The sequence below is a fragment of the Gallus gallus genome, chromosome 2, assembly GCF_016699485.2.
Source record: "Gallus gallus isolate bGalGal1 chromosome 2, bGalGal1.mat.broiler.GRCg7b, whole genome shotgun sequence".
NCBI lineage: Eukaryota > Metazoa > Chordata > Aves > Galliformes > Phasianidae > Gallus > Gallus gallus.
In genome coordinates, this window is record NC_052533.1 from 87,501,217 (window position 1) to 87,518,991 (window position 17,775).

At 38.6% G+C, this 17,775-nt stretch overlaps 1 protein-coding gene across 2 annotated transcripts in view; it reads left to right on the forward strand.

Moving 5' to 3' along the window:
- GALNT12 (polypeptide N-acetylgalactosaminyltransferase 12) overlaps positions 1–17,775 on the forward strand; it is a 45,484-nt gene that overhangs the window by 24,794 nt on the left and 2,915 nt on the right. Inside the window, exons 6-9 of one of the 2 annotated variants that reach the window (XM_015282396.4) lie at positions 832–1,008; positions 3,347–3,478; positions 9,711–9,824; positions 16,224–16,379. In XM_015282396.4, coding sequence (XP_015137882.2) covers positions 832–1,008; positions 3,347–3,478; positions 9,711–9,824; positions 16,224–16,379 — 579 coding nt within the window. The remainder of the gene's footprint in view (positions 1–831; positions 1,009–3,346; positions 3,479–9,710; positions 9,825–16,223; positions 16,380–17,775) is intronic. The other variant, XM_015282397.4, reaches the window with a different exon arrangement.

Sequence of the window (17,775 nt, forward strand, 5' to 3'; positions counted from 1 at the left end):
CTGGGGAGAGGAGTGTAATTACAGAACTGTGTGTGCTGAGACTCATCCCCTGCTGGGTGCTCACTTGGGGGCTTTCACTCCACAGGGATTCATTTTCTGGCCTAGGCAGCCAAGGCCTGAGGATGAGGGCACAGCTCCACATACAAGCACAAACACTTTCTTCAACAGCACATAGAAACACTGATTTAAATAGAAAATTTTTTTTCCCACTGATATTGGTTGCACACCAAGGGTCAGTTACTGAATTTCTTTGTTTACTTTTTTGTGTGTTAAATCTTGGATTCTTTTTTCCAATCTCCTGTTAAAGATCAGTCACATTTTATATTTGAGCACCAATACCTGTATTCTGAAATGGTGAATATAGAAATAGAAGCACAAATAATGGCTTTACAAGCTTTGTCAAGTCTGCTTGCCAGGAGAATACAGGCAAAGCAAGATTCAGTTCCTGATAACTATCATCAAGTTTCTTTCTGAGAAGGCTATTTGTATGATAAATTTCACCTAGAAAGATGTCTCTTGCTTATATAACTTGACCTGTAGACAATGTTTAGACCTGCAGAAGTACTGCGGACCATTTCTTATTATGCCTTCAGAGAAAGTACACCTGATAAAACTAGCGCTGGGGCTATGTGCTTCTTAGTCCCAGTGATTTGCTCTGAATTCATGATGAAGTAAGTTAATCTGTTTTATTCACCGGATGAGAGGCAAAATTATTGTGTGCATTACTTATACTGTGTTATTCTTGAGGAAAGCATTATCCTTGCAAAGATGTGTTTCCTTCTGCTTGCAAAGACTGAAATTAACAATGCACAATGGAAATTCTTTGTTCAGATATGGCAGTGTGGAGGAAGTCTTGAAATCCACCCTTGCTCACATGTAGGCCATGTTTTCCCCAAACAAGCTCCCTACTCACGGTCTAAAGCTCTTGCAAACAGCGTACGTGCAGCTGAAGTGTGGATGGATGAATATAAAGAACTTTATTACCATCGAAACCCACACGCTCGCCTGGTGAGTTGAGTCCCTTGTTCTTGGAATTAGAGTTGAATTTGTGTTCAGTGAATTAGCTGCCAATTCAACTAATGTTTACTCTGAAAGGTTTCTTTCTTACTTCTTCTGAAACATTTTCCCAAACAGAAAATAAATGTGTATGTAGTTTTTAAATTCTTTGGAAAATCAAGAATTCTGTAAGTTGGGGAGAAGGCTAAACTTGTGACAGTAATAAATGAATGAATTAAAGAATGAAGTTAAGCATGGTAACTCAAGTAAGGAGGAACTGTTTAGCCCAAAGTGTATGCTTCCATGAAATAGGTGATATGGTATTCTATTAGTTCAAGAATTACACAACAGAAACACAGTTAATGAATTTTAGTCAACACATTTCAATGGACAGTAGATTTTTATGAGACCACCTTACTAATAATCTTTAGCAAGATCACTCATCTTTTGATAATTGTAAAACTTTGTATTGATGTAAGACAAATTTACATTTTCCAAGTTCAATTTACTGCTGCAGGATGTTCAATTTAAATAAAAAATTAAAAATCGGTATTGAAAAGACCGAAATGATGTAAATCTGGGATGAAAATGTTCCTATTGGAATGTTTGAAGTGTCAGTTTTTGTTTGTTTTCATAGTTTTAATGAGGAAGAAAGAAAATATAAGATCATTTGTTAGCAAAATAGTTCAGAAGATGCCTACTGTGAAATTTGAGTAGGTCAGAACAGTAGAGAAGTGTGGCAAATTGGTAATTTGGTTATACTTATCTGGAGGGGTCTGTAGACTGGAGGGCAGTAACATGCTGTGCAGCACAGGCTTTGGACATCCACCTCTGACTACTCCTGACCAGAACTAAGAGACTAGACAGTAAGTTCCTAATGTATGCAAATGTCCCATATCCCATTAGAAATGTTTGTGAAAAAAAAATTCTCTTCAAATCATCACGTTTTTCAAAGAACTGACTTTTGTTAGCATTAGTATTGTGTTACTTTGTCTTAAATTAGGCAATTTGTTCATTATAGTCCACGTTTTAGTAATAATTGTTTTACTTTAACATCATAAAATCCATTTAGGTTTTATTGTTGGAGTCTGACATTGAGAGAAGTATGGTTTTGAGTATCCGGAGACATTGTGAGTTCACAGGCAACACTGGCATGATTCTGCTTGTGTTTTATGCAAAGAGGACACAGCAATATATGCTGGCAGACCAGCAAAAGCTGGTAAAGTCCAGGGTGGCTGATGCCTGTAATGCTAGTAACATAAGCTTTGCATATTGGCTTGCTTATAGCACAGTGGATTTAAGCTGAGACTGTTGCGTTTTTTTTGCATGTATCAAGGCTGCTGACAATGCCTTGTGGTTTCCATAATATTCTGTGCATCACTGGCTTCAGCAGCTGAGTTTAGAAACTTTTACTTCATCTAACCCAACTGTTCAGTTCCACAGCATAATGGAAAAAAGATTGATGCTAAGGCTGCGGAATTTGGTTCCGTAAGGTTTCGCTTTAAGATTAATGTTCAGACCTTGGAGCTAATGTGTCATGCTGTTTGTTTATTCAAGCAGGCATCTTCGCCTCTGTTTTACATCCATTTTGTGTTTTCAGTTATATTTCCACAGTTTTGAGAAAAGCAAATATATTTTTGGAGTGATAAAGAGTGTGTCAGGTGACCTGCAAGAGTCTGGGGAGTGTGAGCAGTACATCATGCCTGAGTGTCTGACATCCCCAGTCAATGTAAAGATAGATTTTGAAGACAGACATGAAAAGATGTGAACTACGCTCCTATCTGTAGGCAGGAAAAGGTCTGCACTCAAAGTTTTTCTCTGGTGATTTAAGGTTTCATACTCCCCAGCCCCAAAACTGTGAAGATCGAAGGAAACCTTGGCAGATTTTACAAATTTCATCAGTTAAGTGGAAAAAAAGCACCATTATAGGTAATTTGCAAATGGATGGTGGAACAATTTTAAATTCTCAAGATTCATTCACTGCTTTTGAGATTTTCAGTTATCTAGCTGGAAGAAGTGAATTTTCCACTACACTTTCTTAGTCCAGCAAACTGTATTCAGGGATGTCCCCACATGTGGATTTTCTGGAATTTTCTCAGACTGACTGTCTAATAGAATATTTTAAAACTTTGTGTACCATTCCAATCTTTTTTTTTTTTTTTTGTCAACAATTAACAAACATAAGGCTAATAAAATCAAGTCCAGTGACCAAACATGGGAATTTTTCCTGGTTAAAAGTCCTACTAATCACTTGAGCATATGGTTCCTAATAATGTAAACAGATAATTTAAGAGAGAGCATCTGCTCTGTGTTTTTAATCTTTATTTTCATTTATTTATTTATTTTTTAGGAACCATATGGAGATGTGTCAGAGAGGAGACTCCTTCGAGAGAAACTGAAATGTAAGGACTTCAAGTGGTTCTTGGAGAATGTGTACCCAGAGCTTCATGTACCCGAGGACAGACCAGGCTTCTTTGGCATGGTATGTGGTTGCTGCAAAGAGGCCTCCGTGCAGTAACCTGAGATCTCCTATTAGCTCACTCCAGTGGTATTTTTATGCCAACGACAGCGTGGGTTTTTGATTGAACTTAAGATAGAATTGGTAGACTTCAAAATGTGGTTTCTATCAGAATCTTTATACAAGGGGATACTATTTCTAAAGGAATCCTGTGACAGATTGTGAGAACAGGTAATGTTGCTATAAGCTACACCTTCCAAATGACATCTTGCAAGTGTTAAGGCAAGCAAAGGATGAGGATTTAATTTCTTAAAAACTTGAATAATAAAGAAAGAAACCACTGAAGTTTTCTTATTTTTAGTTGTTAACTTGAACATAGAAACAGTGTGTTTTGAAATGTGTATTTGCACTTTTTATATGATTAAAATCGATGCCCTGATGACAGGAAAGAGTGCTTATACTATGCACTCCCAGATAATACTGAATTTTCTGTGTCAAAGGACACTTTTGAACATCGCTGGTTCATAAGCAGTTCTTACTGGCACAGTATGAATCCTCTTTTCCTTTCTTAACATACAACAATTTTCAACGCTATTTGCAGCTTACAAATAAATATGAACTATAGCTTTGTGTATATCCTGTTACTGTAATCTCATTTGGAAAGGATGAAGTTGGAGATGATGAAACAACTACCTGCTTCCTCTGAAAAAAATGGCATATACCTGCTGCTTGTCACGTCAGGAGAACAAGGCTGTACCTTTCTGCCTGATAAAGACATATAAAATACCTTCCTGATTTTTAATGCCATGTTGACTTTTAAACACTTCTGTTGTAACTCAGTCACTCTGCAAATCTAGCTAAGCTGCATTCCAGCACCAATTCATCGCACCCAGCCAGTGTCACAACAGTCTTGGTTTACTGTCATTTGCTCTTCAGTTACTCATTCTATGCTGTTCTTTTTTTGGAGGAGAAAAAAAATAATATCTCTGTGGGCATGAGAAACACATAGGAAACATGTCTCCTCACAATCCTCCCTTTGTTACTTGTTGAACAAGAAAGTTCCCAATACAGAAACACTGCATTTTCCTCTCAGTAGGCACTGATTAGCAGTAGTGCAGCAAAGCCCTGAAAAGCCTCTAAAAGAGCAGCCACCCTCCTCTGTTTGTCTTTAAACTTGCACTTGAATTGGTATCTCTGTGCAATCACTGACGTGAGAGCATTATCCAGCACCTCAAACAGGGACAACATTAGTTCATGTTGTGTTGTTTTGTGCTGGAATGTTAACTGATAAGGCCAAAGACAGTAGAAGCAATAAGGTATTACTTATCTTCCAGAAGCATTTCAGTAGCCTTATCTTTCTCTTTGCCTTCACCCTTCAGCAACCAAAAGAAAGCCTGGACTAGTGATAGTGATAACATTCTGTTGGTCTTGAGAAGAGATTGGTGCAGGTCTTTTCGAGATTAACTACACGTGTCATCTTCGAGAAAAGAGTTGAAAATGCCTGGAAAAAATAATTCTTGTTCAGAGCTGCTGGAGGTATCAACGATGTAATTTAGGTGTGCTCTATATATTTCTCTAAAAACAGTTCTTAAATGCTGTCATCTAGTTGTGAACATAATGAGAATACATTGTTTTCTGGCAGGAAGAATTTAAGATGTGATTAAAGTACAGTTACACTCGAAGGCAGTGACAGTGCAAAAATGGCACCTACTGATTCAACTGATTTGTGGATATTGAGCCCCATCTGTTAACTTCAGTAAATCATTGATCATGATCGTGTTCTTTACTCCTGTGTTATTTGCATAGTGCTTTTTTGGTTCACAAAAAGACTGTTTAAATGTGTTGGCTTTGTTAATAGCTCTGCCTGGTGTGAGCTTATTAATTGTTCAAAGAGATTGCAAAGGGATATGGGGATTTCTCCCTCCCCTCAAAATCTTTATACTGAAATTGAAAATCTTTCTAAGATTACCCACAGGTCAGCCACCAGATATTGAAACATATGCAAGAATTGTTGAGTGAAACTCAGTGCCATGCTCTGACAATTAGATCCTCATGCTAAATTTTTTTTCTTGGTACCTAAATAAATATTTACCATTTCTGCTGAGATTGGTTATCAGAAAATGTTAGCTGCCTAGAACTTTATTTAAACATACAGATTTTTGTGTATTTTTGCTTGAGCCATGATTGCGTTCTTATAAGATGCCTACGAGTAATATGAGTACACCTTATTCCAAAATTTTTTAGCAGAAATAATTCTTGAATACCACAATGCAGATTCCACTCAGTGCTCTGAACAGTCTTACTTTGAGAAGGGATACCATCAGTGTTACTTCTCCTTCTTCATTTTTTATTTTTTTAACTTAAGTCAGAGTTTTCTATATAATTTCCAGTGCTGGAACAGTGCAGTGAAGTTCTAGGTTTGTCAGGGTGAGCAGCTGAATTGCAACAACAGTGTCACGTCATTGATTCATTCAAAGGGCCTCAGTGTTCTGGTGTTGTGTACTCCTTTCAGAGTTGCAGTTAAAGAGTTAATAGAGATCTGAGGATGTTATTCACTTTGTTCTTTTTTCCTTTAAAAAAGATGATATGAAAATAGCAGGCACTCAGTAAAATTGTTCTCTGTGAATGCTGGGATTGCCTTTGAGGTAAAAGATTATGTTTGGTCAGTACAGTGAAACTGTTGGCTTGTTACAGTTTTACGTCTTACCTTGTAAGACCTTACCAGGATACCAGCCCATACTACTAATGCATCAATATCCATGTTGCAGCAAAGGAACAAAGAGGATTTTTTTTCTATACTGTGGATGAAAAGAAAGGTTGGCTGCGCTCCACTGGCTGTGTTTATCAACTTATACTGTGAAGTTTTAATGTAAAAAATCCACTGTTGATGCAGGGCTTACAATTACATGAAACATACATATCTTTAAAAGAAAAATGTAAAGAATTTTTTACAGAATGCCAGCTGCATTGCTGTAGTTACATGCAAGTGTCCAGATATTAGTAAACAGATTACATTTCTCCAAGCACTGAAAGGTAAAAATCTGAGCTGAATTTCTCAGTAGTTGCTGTTTATGACCTGCCTCAGCTTCCAAATGGAATGATAACTAAATGGCACTGTAGAGTAAACCTGCAATGTTTCACTAGGAGACAAAGGTGAAAAAAAGGCACAGCCAGTAATACTGCATGAGCAGAACTTCTTAGAACTGAACTATGTGTTTTAATGGCCAGGTGATCAACATTTCTTTTGCTTCTGTTTCTCTAATGCAGCATTCTGCAAAAGAACTAAGGTAAGTCATGGATAAAATGTTGTTCTTATTGCATGACTTGTTTACAGTGGATATTAGAAAAAAAGTAGCTCCAGCAAAGAATGGATGATTCTTATTTTGATAGAATTATTGTATGTAAAAGGAACTTAGACTGCATATTTTCTTTAACAGGAGAAAAATATTTCTTTCACAAACTCTTTTTCTGCCTTGGAACAGATGACTGATTTTTTTTCTTAGCGTAAATGGTGGTATGATCAGATTTGAAAATCTAATTGTTTTCAGACCTCTGACATGTCAGATCAGGTCACTTATCTGCTTACTATTTACCATCCCCCTACATCTTAAACATCTATTAGGCTTCCTGATAAAGTGTATGAAAGAACATCTACCCAATGTCTGATAAAACAACCTGAAAGAGCCAAGCTGAAGTCTTGTCAGTGTATGTGTAGGAATATGGCTGCACAGTTCACAAGTTACTATGCCTGAAAAAAGAAAATGAGAAAGCATGTGGAGTAGCATTATAGGAATACAGACTGAGTTTTAAACATCTGAAGCAGAGCTTAAGTTAGTAGTCTTTCATACCACTTGTGTTTCATTTTCTGTAGTTGGGCATTGTGTAACTTGCATAGGAGAGCATTCTTGTGCCCTTGTTGCAATAGTTCTGGTGGTGCATGGCATTTTAAAATAGGTTATTTAAAATTGTAAGCCACAAAAGGCACTTGCTAGAGCAAATGCCAGGGAATGACAGTGAAGGGCACACACTTGGAGTGATAGTGAAGGCTTTGGGTTGTCTGGAAGGGCACCAAGGATAAGTCCTTTGCTACAATCATCTTCCTCCCAGAGTCAGTAGACTGTCAAGCAAAGTCATACACTGCTAAAAATACTAATGAGAAACCCTCTGATCCTGAGGACAGCCACTGACAACAACAGAGGTTGATTTGTAATTTTAGAGATAACAATTCTAATTTTTAAGTGGGTATGACTTTGACTTCCGATATTTTTATATTCTATGATAAAAAAAATAAGATTATTGCTTTGTCTTGTGGCATGTGTTAAAAATCATCTGTAAAAGTGTTTTCTTCCCCGTTTTTGTTTTGTTTGTTTTAAATGTACTTCTTCCCCAGTGTTATAAAGGTAAATGAACCATCTTCTTTTGACAGCTTAGGAGCGCAGTAGTTGTATATTCCTTTTAAGCCAAGCAGCACTGTCAGTTGAAAGAATGGCCAGAGGATTTATTTCACTTCTGGTACACGTGGATGCTAAAAATAAGAATGAATTTTGAAATGTGCCAAATTTGGATGTTGGTATATCCTTCAATGAAAAATTACACCAAATGCTTAGCAGTAATGTGTTTAGAGAGAAATTAAAACACAAGGCCTTCAGTCCTAAATGTATAAATTTGGCAAATGAATCCCTGTTAATAGCTTTGCCAAGACAGGTGGAAGACCAGGGGGAAGGACGTGCAGGGGAGATAAAGATTGTTCATTGCAGAGCTGTCTAGCCTGCTGCAGCCTCCTGCTTCTTTCTCTGTCTGTACCATGTTCACTTCATGGCACTCCTCCCCTCAGAGGGTGGGAGGAGGAGGAAGAGTCTCCAGCCCATCACCCTAGAGCCCCGTCCCATGCTGTCCCCATTTCACTCCTCTCCCACTTGTATGTGTGTGTGCTACCTCAGAAGTGCTACTCAGGTTGTGGTAGTGGGACTTTGGAACTGCTCTATCAAGCACAGCAGCCACAACCCTGTGAAGAAGCCCCAGACCATGGCAGCACCATGGTCCTCCTTACCCTCCAGTGTGTTCCCCTGTCTTGGGCTCACATCCAAAGCATGAGGTGTGCTGAGAACTGGCTGCCTGACAGCAGGATTTGGGTGCAAAGCAGCAGAAGGCAGACATCAGATACTAATAAAAGAAGATGTTGGGGAAAATAAAATGCATGTGGAGCACGAGTATTTAATTTTCTTATTTCTGTGGTTTGTTCTTTGGTGAGTTTGAATCTTGAGGGATTTGGTTGTTTTTAACCATTCGCTTTTCAATTCTGTCTGTTTTTTCTCTGCACTGAGAACTGAGGATATAATTATGGTTACTGGTGAAGAGAAGCAAAACTGCACCCTGCAGATCTAACTCTTCTGAGATTTGCTCTGCTTGTTCTTTTTTTGTCTGTAATATAATTACACCCAGTAATGGGGGCATTCAGGTTGAATGTGTGTTTACAGAACTTGTTTTGCTCCATGTGTTTTTAAATTTGGTTAAGTGGGTAATACTAGGATTCAGTAATTGTTATGGCATTGTTCCACTTAATTTCAGTTACCTTTGACTCCTGAATACTTAAGTGCAAGTCCTTCTTAATTAGCCTGATTTTCTGAAATCAGATAGCTTAGTATTTTAACATATAATCTAAAAATTATGCACCTATTGTGTCAAAGATCAGCTCTAGTAGTAAAGAACACTTAATGTCATATCTAGTGTCTCTTTCTCAAGACAAATCTTAACCTGTTTTTATGATTTCTAGTCTTAAAATCTGACTGCTTGTTCAACCTCAAGAGGGTACTGGAGTTCTTTTGAGAACAAATCCTTTTTACATCTCTCATTTGAAAAACTGAAAAAATTATGTAACCTTCTTTTCGTTAGAAAATTGAAGAGGCAGACCGTGCAGGAGTGGAAATTAAAGACGTGGCAGACTTCTGTTCTGCGTTGAGTTGCAGGCTTGCTCAAGTTCAGCGTAGCTTGATAGGAGGTGGCCCCTGCCTGCTTCACTTGCAAACACCCTAGAACATTGTGTCGTTCCTGGGGAAGTCTTCATGTCTGATTGGTTCAATGACGAGGTCAGGACAGTCCTCTCACTTTTATTTCACTTTAGTCTGAAAGAGGCGGTCCATTTGATCCATTCCAATTCCTGGGAAACAGCTCTGAGTTATAGACCTCACAGCCTAGCAGCTGTAACGTGACTGTGATGTATTTTCCTTACTCTAACATATTCTTTTGTTTTGATTAGCTGAAGAATAGAGGAATGGCCAACTTCTGCTTTGATTATAACCCTTCAAATGAACATGAAATAACTGGACACAGGGTCATACTATACCCATGTCATGGCATGGGACAAAATCAGGTAAGGTTCATTGTTTTTATGTTCATTTTGACTGATGCTGTGGTTTTGACATGAAAAGTATGGTAAAAAACATTGCAATAGGGCTGAGAGAATATACTGCCATAGTGAGATGATCTGAGATCTAATTCTGATTGTCCCTCTGGCTGCTATTAATTTTGATGTATCCTGAGGTCAGATTTTCATAGTTTTCAAGATGTATATACTCAGACCAGGGAATTCATGAATCTCTTAATCATGCCAGTACGCAGAGCTCATTAGCAGGGGTTAATAGGACAGTAGTGAAGCTGTATGGCTTACAGGCCAATGTTTACTCATCTGCAACTGGTCTTGGGCATGCCAGCTCTTTATAGAGTCCACATTGCCAAAGCCATCAGTGACATTGGAAACCTCACCTAATTCTGCCTGCATGTGTCATTGTCCTATTTCTTCTTTGTTCTTATCTAACTTCACAAGAGGTTCAGAACAGCACTGTCTCCAGTACTCTGATCTGCAGAAGCATCCTCCTGTGCTGATGCTATAAAATCCTTGAGAGTACAGATCCTTCCTAATGTTTTAGTTTTCGCTTTCTTGTTTTTAGTAATCTGAAAATACTTCCTAGTATTTTTCTACATACAGACTGAAATTGTGTAACGGGTTAGCTGAGATACCCATAGAGCTTTCCACATAATGCCACAGTAGAAGTCTCATGGAGCACCTAATGCCAATCTACAATGGCTGTGATTCATGGCTTTGAGTAGTCATCTTCTAAAACTGGGGACTGGTGTTTGACGTGTGGCATATAACATGTGCTTGTTGTTTTGTTTTGTTTTGTTTTGTTTTGCTTCAAACCCAAATTAGACTATCTAGCATGCTTCTAAAGGGGAGAGGTGGTGATGTATGTGCATAGGTCACTTTGAAAGTAATGCCTCCTATTTATTTCTGTGGAAACTACAATAGATAGAAAGAGCGCAGTAACACATCTGTCACCAGGCAACACAATGTAATGGGATATTAATGTTCAACCTCTACTGCCGTACCATCATTTCTGCCTCTGACATCATGAGCCAACATAAAAAAAAAAAAAAAAAAAAAAAAACAGGAGTCCTTACTTTCAGAGCAAGTGCCCTTATACTTTCTTTCAGCAAGTGCCTACGTAACTATGTGATAGTTTGAGTGGTTTAACTGTGTTTTTAGGAAATGAATCCGAACATTTGTCTCAGAAAGGAAAAATAAGTTTGGAAAAGGACCAGGGATATGCCACACAAACAGCTTATTAGCTTCCTTTCTGAACTCTGCTTTAAAAAGTTGAAAAAATTGAGTGTTGAAAAACAAATCTATCACAAATCTATCTTGAGGAGGAAGTTAGTAGTATGAATTGCATTTTAAGTTTGGAAATAAAAATAAACAGCAGTCTGAGAGCAGGCTTTCAGATCCTAGCTGAAGACTATTTGTTTTTGACAGCACATTTGTTGCCTTACTACTTAATATTGTTTATTAGTTTCTGTAGTTTGTTTTAACTTTCATAAAGTTTCTGTCCTGGACTTAAAGATGAAGGGAAGAGCCAGAAGAGAATTGTGTATTATAAAAGACAAAAGTATGTGGATCAAGTACTCAAAGACACACCACACCAAACCATCTTACTACCTCAGTTCAGCTCTCTGCCCAAGTTGAGCATACATCTCTACATAGAAGATGAAACCTAGTTAAGCCACTTCCTTATCAGAAGGTGTTTATTGCTTTTGTAGACTGGGAGCTGTCTAAATTTATGGGATTACCTTCTCACATGCTAAGTCATTGATATATTTTTTTTTCTTCTTGCATGAAGCATAACAGAAAAGAGAGGAGTTGTGTCTTTTTCTATTTCGTTGAACAAAAGGTTGATTTTAATTTTACCCCTTCCATTCTTCCTCCCCTCCCTCCAAAAAAAAAAAAAAAAGACATAGGGTAGAAGGTAAAAGCAAAAAAGTAGTACAATTCATAAGAAAAGCCTTCTTATGTGGTGACATTTTTAGAGTTGCTTACGAAGCACCTAAAGTTTAACTGTGAATTCTCTGTGAAGATATCATATAACTGGATTTTTGATGCTCTCACATCTCTGCTGATGCACTAGTGCAATGCATCAAAATTCCTGTGATGCAGGCAGCAGACTGAGAGCAGTGATGTTCTTGAGCTGCGCAATTGCTGCTCCCTCTGCTGGCATCCAGGGAGCAGGAGGAAAGAAGAATGTACCTGACAGCAGTGTAAGCCTACAAAAGAAAATGAGAGATGACACGAGAATTGTCATGAGTAGGGGTGAAAGCAGCTGTTCTATAACAAAAAGTGGGCAGCAGGAAGAACTTTGGGTGTGGGAACAGAAGGAAGCTAAAGTAAAAGAAGATGTAGATGCACAGGTGAGATGGGAAATGGTAGTCAGGATTCCTGAATTTGCACTTCCTTTTTCTGGCTCATAGAATACTTCTCTTGATTTCCTGACTTCCCACACCTATAGATGATCATTCTTAAAAGACAACAGGCTGCTCTTGGTCGTGTGAATTCCTTAGCCATGCTCAAATCTTCCACATGTACATCCACCACTTTAACCTGATGGAACTGATGAAAGCAAGACTGGTCATCCTCCAGTCGTATCAAACTGAGGAGAGCAGGGCACTTCACTGCAGAGTTTTGCAGATACTTACTGACAGTGGGTAGCTTCTGTCTCATCCTTGGAAGTGGATTTGCCATCCCAATCCCAAACTCTTCTACTTGTTCTCCTCCAGTTTGTTCTTGTAACTCCAGTCTTTACCTTGTGCAGCTTTAGCAGCAAACCCTCATAAGAAAGCTTCACTTCAGCCTCCTTCTGCATGCCCTGTGTCTTGGCTCTAGCTTCTCCACTCAGTGCGTTAGCGCTTTCTGTTCCACACTGGCTGGATCCCAGTCTTTCTCTGACTTGCTTGCTCTGTCTGTCCCCTCAGTATCTCCCACCAGTTAGTCCTCACACTAGGTTATGTTCTGCTCCTTGTCATGTGCCTTTCCTTTTCCCATCTAGCTCCCATTTTTTCTCCACTGGTCCTCTCCTTATTCCTTTCTCCAATTGCAGCGTTTGTTCCACAATTAACTACTTTCTTCCTTGCACAGTACTCACTGCTGCACATTGACACTTACCTCATGATGTATAGGGGTGAAGTTTATTCTCCAGAGTACAGCTCAGGAAAGTTATTCTCCAGAAACATCTTGGTACAGTTTAATACTGGTGAATGTTAACTTGGTCAGCCATATGTATCTTACACCCCAGTGCAGCCATCCTTAGGCGTGATATGCTGGCAGCAGGTGGCTGTTTATGTAGGGGTCAACTGCAAAAGCTCTCTTTGCTGGAAGCAGTTCTCCAATTGCGGTGACCTCTGAGTATCTATGTGCACTGTAGCGAGAGAAGAGAGCTCTCTGCTCTCAATTATTTATTAAGTCCAGTTTTTGCTCCCATTTTATCTCCCAGAAAGTAAAGTCATTCTCAGAAAACTATCTGAAATCCATGGTAATTTGTTGTTCTTGTTCCCTGAATCCAGTTGCACAATGACATGTCCTAAGGAATAGGGTTCCCACTAGTCCTTTTGAATTGTTTTTGAGTAAGTAGTAAGAAAGCTAACTGTGAGTAGTTAAAAATGAGTGTGTTCTTTATAGCAAGAAGTTGAAGATATGATTGTGGTGATAGGAACTGAATGTATATGGAGGAGAGGCAAAAAATGCAGAATATACTGTTGAAGTGCTTGAACCTCAGGCTGTTGATGTTTAGTTTAAGTGTCTGTTTGGGTAGATGAGAGTGGAGAGCTTTGAAATTCAAGACCAGTAAAGCCCATTGCCCTTCTTGGTATGGTTGAGAAGCAGGACAGAAGGACAAGTGCATGCTGTAGGAAGCCTGCGTGACATGGGAAGAAGATTGGTGACCATTAAGCAGCCTACTGTGCCTGACAGTACTCCCCTGCTATTCCCATTTATGGCAAATGGACAGAGGCAGATAAAGAGCTTAGTAAAGCCCCTGGTTTTCTGTGAAGGAGGGGATCAGACTTGGTAACATCACTGTTTGTTCTTTTGTCCAAAAAGTGCCTGTTGCATTCAAGCATCTGCCAGTGCACAGATGAGAAGTAGGTAGCCAGGCATAGAGAGGGCTGAGACTGTGTTCCAGAGTCTGATGATTCTTGCACCACCATGCCCTTATGCAGCCTCAGCATGTCCCCTAGATATCCCTTAAATGGCAGGCACTGGGTAAGAGGCCTCATCGAGTGAGGCCTAGGGACATGAGGTAACAGTTTTAAATTAAAAACTGGAGGTTTGGATTAGCTATAAGGAAGAAATTTCTCACTATGAGGGTGGTGAAGCACTGGGACTGTATAGTCATTGAGTAGGGAGATGCAAGTGCTTGGCTGTTAATAACATAGCCTCAGTCCTTAATGTTACCCAGAAATTATGCATTTTATTAGCTCTTCTCCACCAAAATCTGATACAAGTCCTTGAGGAATGATCTCAGTAGTAAGAAGTGCTCTGATCTAGTAGCTGTTCCATCCACTTTTGATATATCTGGTACCATGAGCAGCTTGCAGGCTTTGGCTGATACTCAGAGCAAAATGTTACTAAGTGTTGCTATACTTCATAAATCCACTACTGAGGAAGGCTCTGAATGGGGCCTTGTCAAAGCAATAGCAGAAAGCATGCTGATCTGCAGCATCCATCCAGGCACAACAAACATCTGTGAAGCTTTTCCTTTATTCACAAGTCATAAGTTTAAAATGAATACCTCAGAGATTGTTGTGGTGCCTGAGGAAGCAAGATGTTCATGTGCACATCTTGCAAGATCTTCATCCTCAAATACGAAATTCTTGAACTAATGCTTAAAGGATAGGGAGCACCAGCTTGTTGGAGTAGAAAGTAAAACACTGGGCCAACGCTACCACGTTTTACTTTAGTTGATGATAAGACATTTCTAGCATAAAGCAAATTTCTAGAATAAAGCAAATAAAAAAAATGCTATGTCAGGAGGTAGATTTCAAGCTTAAAGTTGCTTTTTCAAAACACTTTCATTTGCTACTTCCTATAATTGAATGATGGCGAAAGTGTTAATTCAGGGGGATCATTTACATCACTGCCCTTGAAAACAGCCGTGAAGCTCTGCGAGCAGTGGGCAGCATTTGCTTATGTACAGCTGCAACTGCTACTTTGGCAGAGAAATTCCTCCAGAGGTTTCATTCATGAAAAGGCTACTGCCAGTTTAGCTTAGATCAGAGCTCTGGTACCTGGAACTGCATGCTTGCAGACTTGGTAATCACACAGTCTTACTTACATTAAAAGTGCATTTTTAGTTTCTCTTTCAAGGCTAATTAGCTAGTCGTTTTTAAGAGTGGTCTCCTGGTAAGCACAAGTATATACTAAGTTTCTGAATCAGTATAGCTCCTTTCACACAGTTTTGTAATCACTTTGTTCAGGTGTGAGACACAACAAAAGAGGATTCCTTCTCTCCCTCCTCCTTTTATTGCTTTCCACTAATGCAGCTATACTACTGGTAACAAGCCATTTTCTGATGTGCATAAAACCCTTGTCTACCCCCCCTGAGCATAATCTAAATCTGTTCTAAACACACATCCGTGCACTATAGTTGTCTGAATTATTTATAAGCATGCTAAATACAAACAGCTCTCATATTCTGCCGTTCTCTTTAATGAAGTCCAAAATTTGGCAAATGTCCATGATAAAAATAAAATAAAAAATTAAGGAAGCTTTCAACCATAATTGCTGAGGAAAACAATGTCTTAGGGCATGCTCAGAACATCTCTATAGAATATTGCACAACAAGCAAAGCCCGTAAATTGTCTTTAATAGAGTTCTGCTCGTGTTTAAAAGCAGCTGTAGCTGATTTGTTCTGAATAATGTCTTAAAATGTCATGTAATGAAATGCTCATCACCGTGCATCCTGAGTTGTTTTGTAACTGAACATGAACCTTGACCAAATTGCATTTGAACTATTCATTGAGAAGCTTCTTAATTAAAAGAAACATTGCTTTGTGACAGCTGAATTAAGAAGTTATAATATCAGGCTACAAACTGGTTTCTGTTCTGTTTTTAAAGGTGGTCTAAAATGTGAAAGTAGAATATTGCAGTCAAACGTTGTAAGTTCTTTAATGTTGGAACATCTGTTTTCCAGTGCATTTATTCAGCATTTTGGTACACTCTAAAGTTCTACCAGAGTAAATCAGTGCTGTGGTGAGATTGATTTTCTGTAAAATAGTAAGCAAATAGCAGCAGTTAAGGCTCCTTGAATATATTTGGCAGATTTTCTCTCCACAATACCAACTTTAATATGTGAAAATCGGTATCTTAGGATCTCTTCCCTATAAATACTTTCCTGTGCACACATGAAATTACTACTTCCTTCTGTTTCTTCTCTTGCATTTGTAGTTTTTTGAGTACACATCCCATAATGAAATACGCTACAACACTCGACAGCCTGAAGCCTGTGCAGCAGTTATTGCAGGGACTGACTATTTGACAATGAATTTGTGTCAAGAAAATATTCACCGTGTTCCTGAAAACCAGAAGTTTGCTTTCAGAGAGGTAAGAGTGCCTGTTTGGCACACTTTGGGTTTGTTTTCTTTTTGGGGAGAGGTGGGAGAATAACTGCTGACTTCTTTAGGGGAAGGGGATAGGGTGGAAAAAGAAAACAGAACAATTCCATCTTACCACCTTCACATTCTGGCCACAAATACTCCTATATTTGGACTGGGATTGTGTTTAGATAGGCATGACTCCCTATCTTGGCTTTTAATATGTAAACATAGAGCAGGGTAGCAGCAATGTGCAGTTGAAGCACATTCCAGTTGAACAGAAAGGCAAGAGAAAGGAAAGCACCCATCTGTAATTTCAAGGGAATTTCCATTCCCTTTCTCCAGCCAGTCTTTGAGATGGCCAAATTTGCTCTCCTTTTGTTAGCTTTTATTTCTCAGTATTTTTACCCCCATATATCCTCAATACTTCACATTATCACCACTACTGCTTTAAACTTCCATGTTTTTGAGAAGCTGCTGCTTCTCCTCTACCACCAGTCTCCCCATGAGCATCAGAAGTCCTCCCTGGATTTTTCTGCAACATAATGCAGTTGTGTAATTTGATGTCCCATCAAAAGATACCTTCTGCTCTACTCCTGCCCCTCCATGGGACACATCTCACTGTCTGCAGGGACTCAGCAAATTCCTTCTTCAACTTAAATGCCTATTACCGAGGAGAAGAAATGCTGAGAAGTATGGAGTGTATTAAAAAAACATAACATGTCATCTTAGGAAACCTTGTGTTAGTAGGTTTTAATCTCTGAAGGAGTTCCTGAGTGCCTCAGAGAAAATAAATTGCATGAAAAATGATGGCCTTGGTCAGCTTCTGGGGTGTTATTATTCGTCTAAGGGAAAAGGTCACATAATATATCAAAATGGTATATTTACATAATGTTTCTACATAATGCATCTAAATTCTACAGGCTCTACAGCTGACAAATTCTTGCCTAGATACTTCCACTAGTGATAGGAGACAGAGTAAATTCTAAAGAAAAACATGAAAATTACTGTCTTCTCACTGAATCTAGTCCAGACTGGAGCTCACTGAGTAAAACTATTTAAGAGGTTAGCTTTATCAATTGTATTTCATTTTTAACACTGACTTCATGAAATTTCTCAAGTTCATATATATTAATTCCTTTATTACAAATTTTAAATGAAGTTCAGTCACTTCATAAAAATAACTGAAAAAACACAGTTTTGGAATACAGTTGGTTCCACAGCATTCCTAGGCATTCACATTTAAAGTAATTCCTTAAGTTTCAGATACTAAATCCTCTTTCTTTCTCATGACCACATTGTTCCTCTGTGTGACTTGAATCTACTGCTCTGTACTGATTCCTCTTATTGTGCTGCATTAAATCAAAATAATTGGTCTCCATGTTTCAAGGAGAGTGATAGGCCAG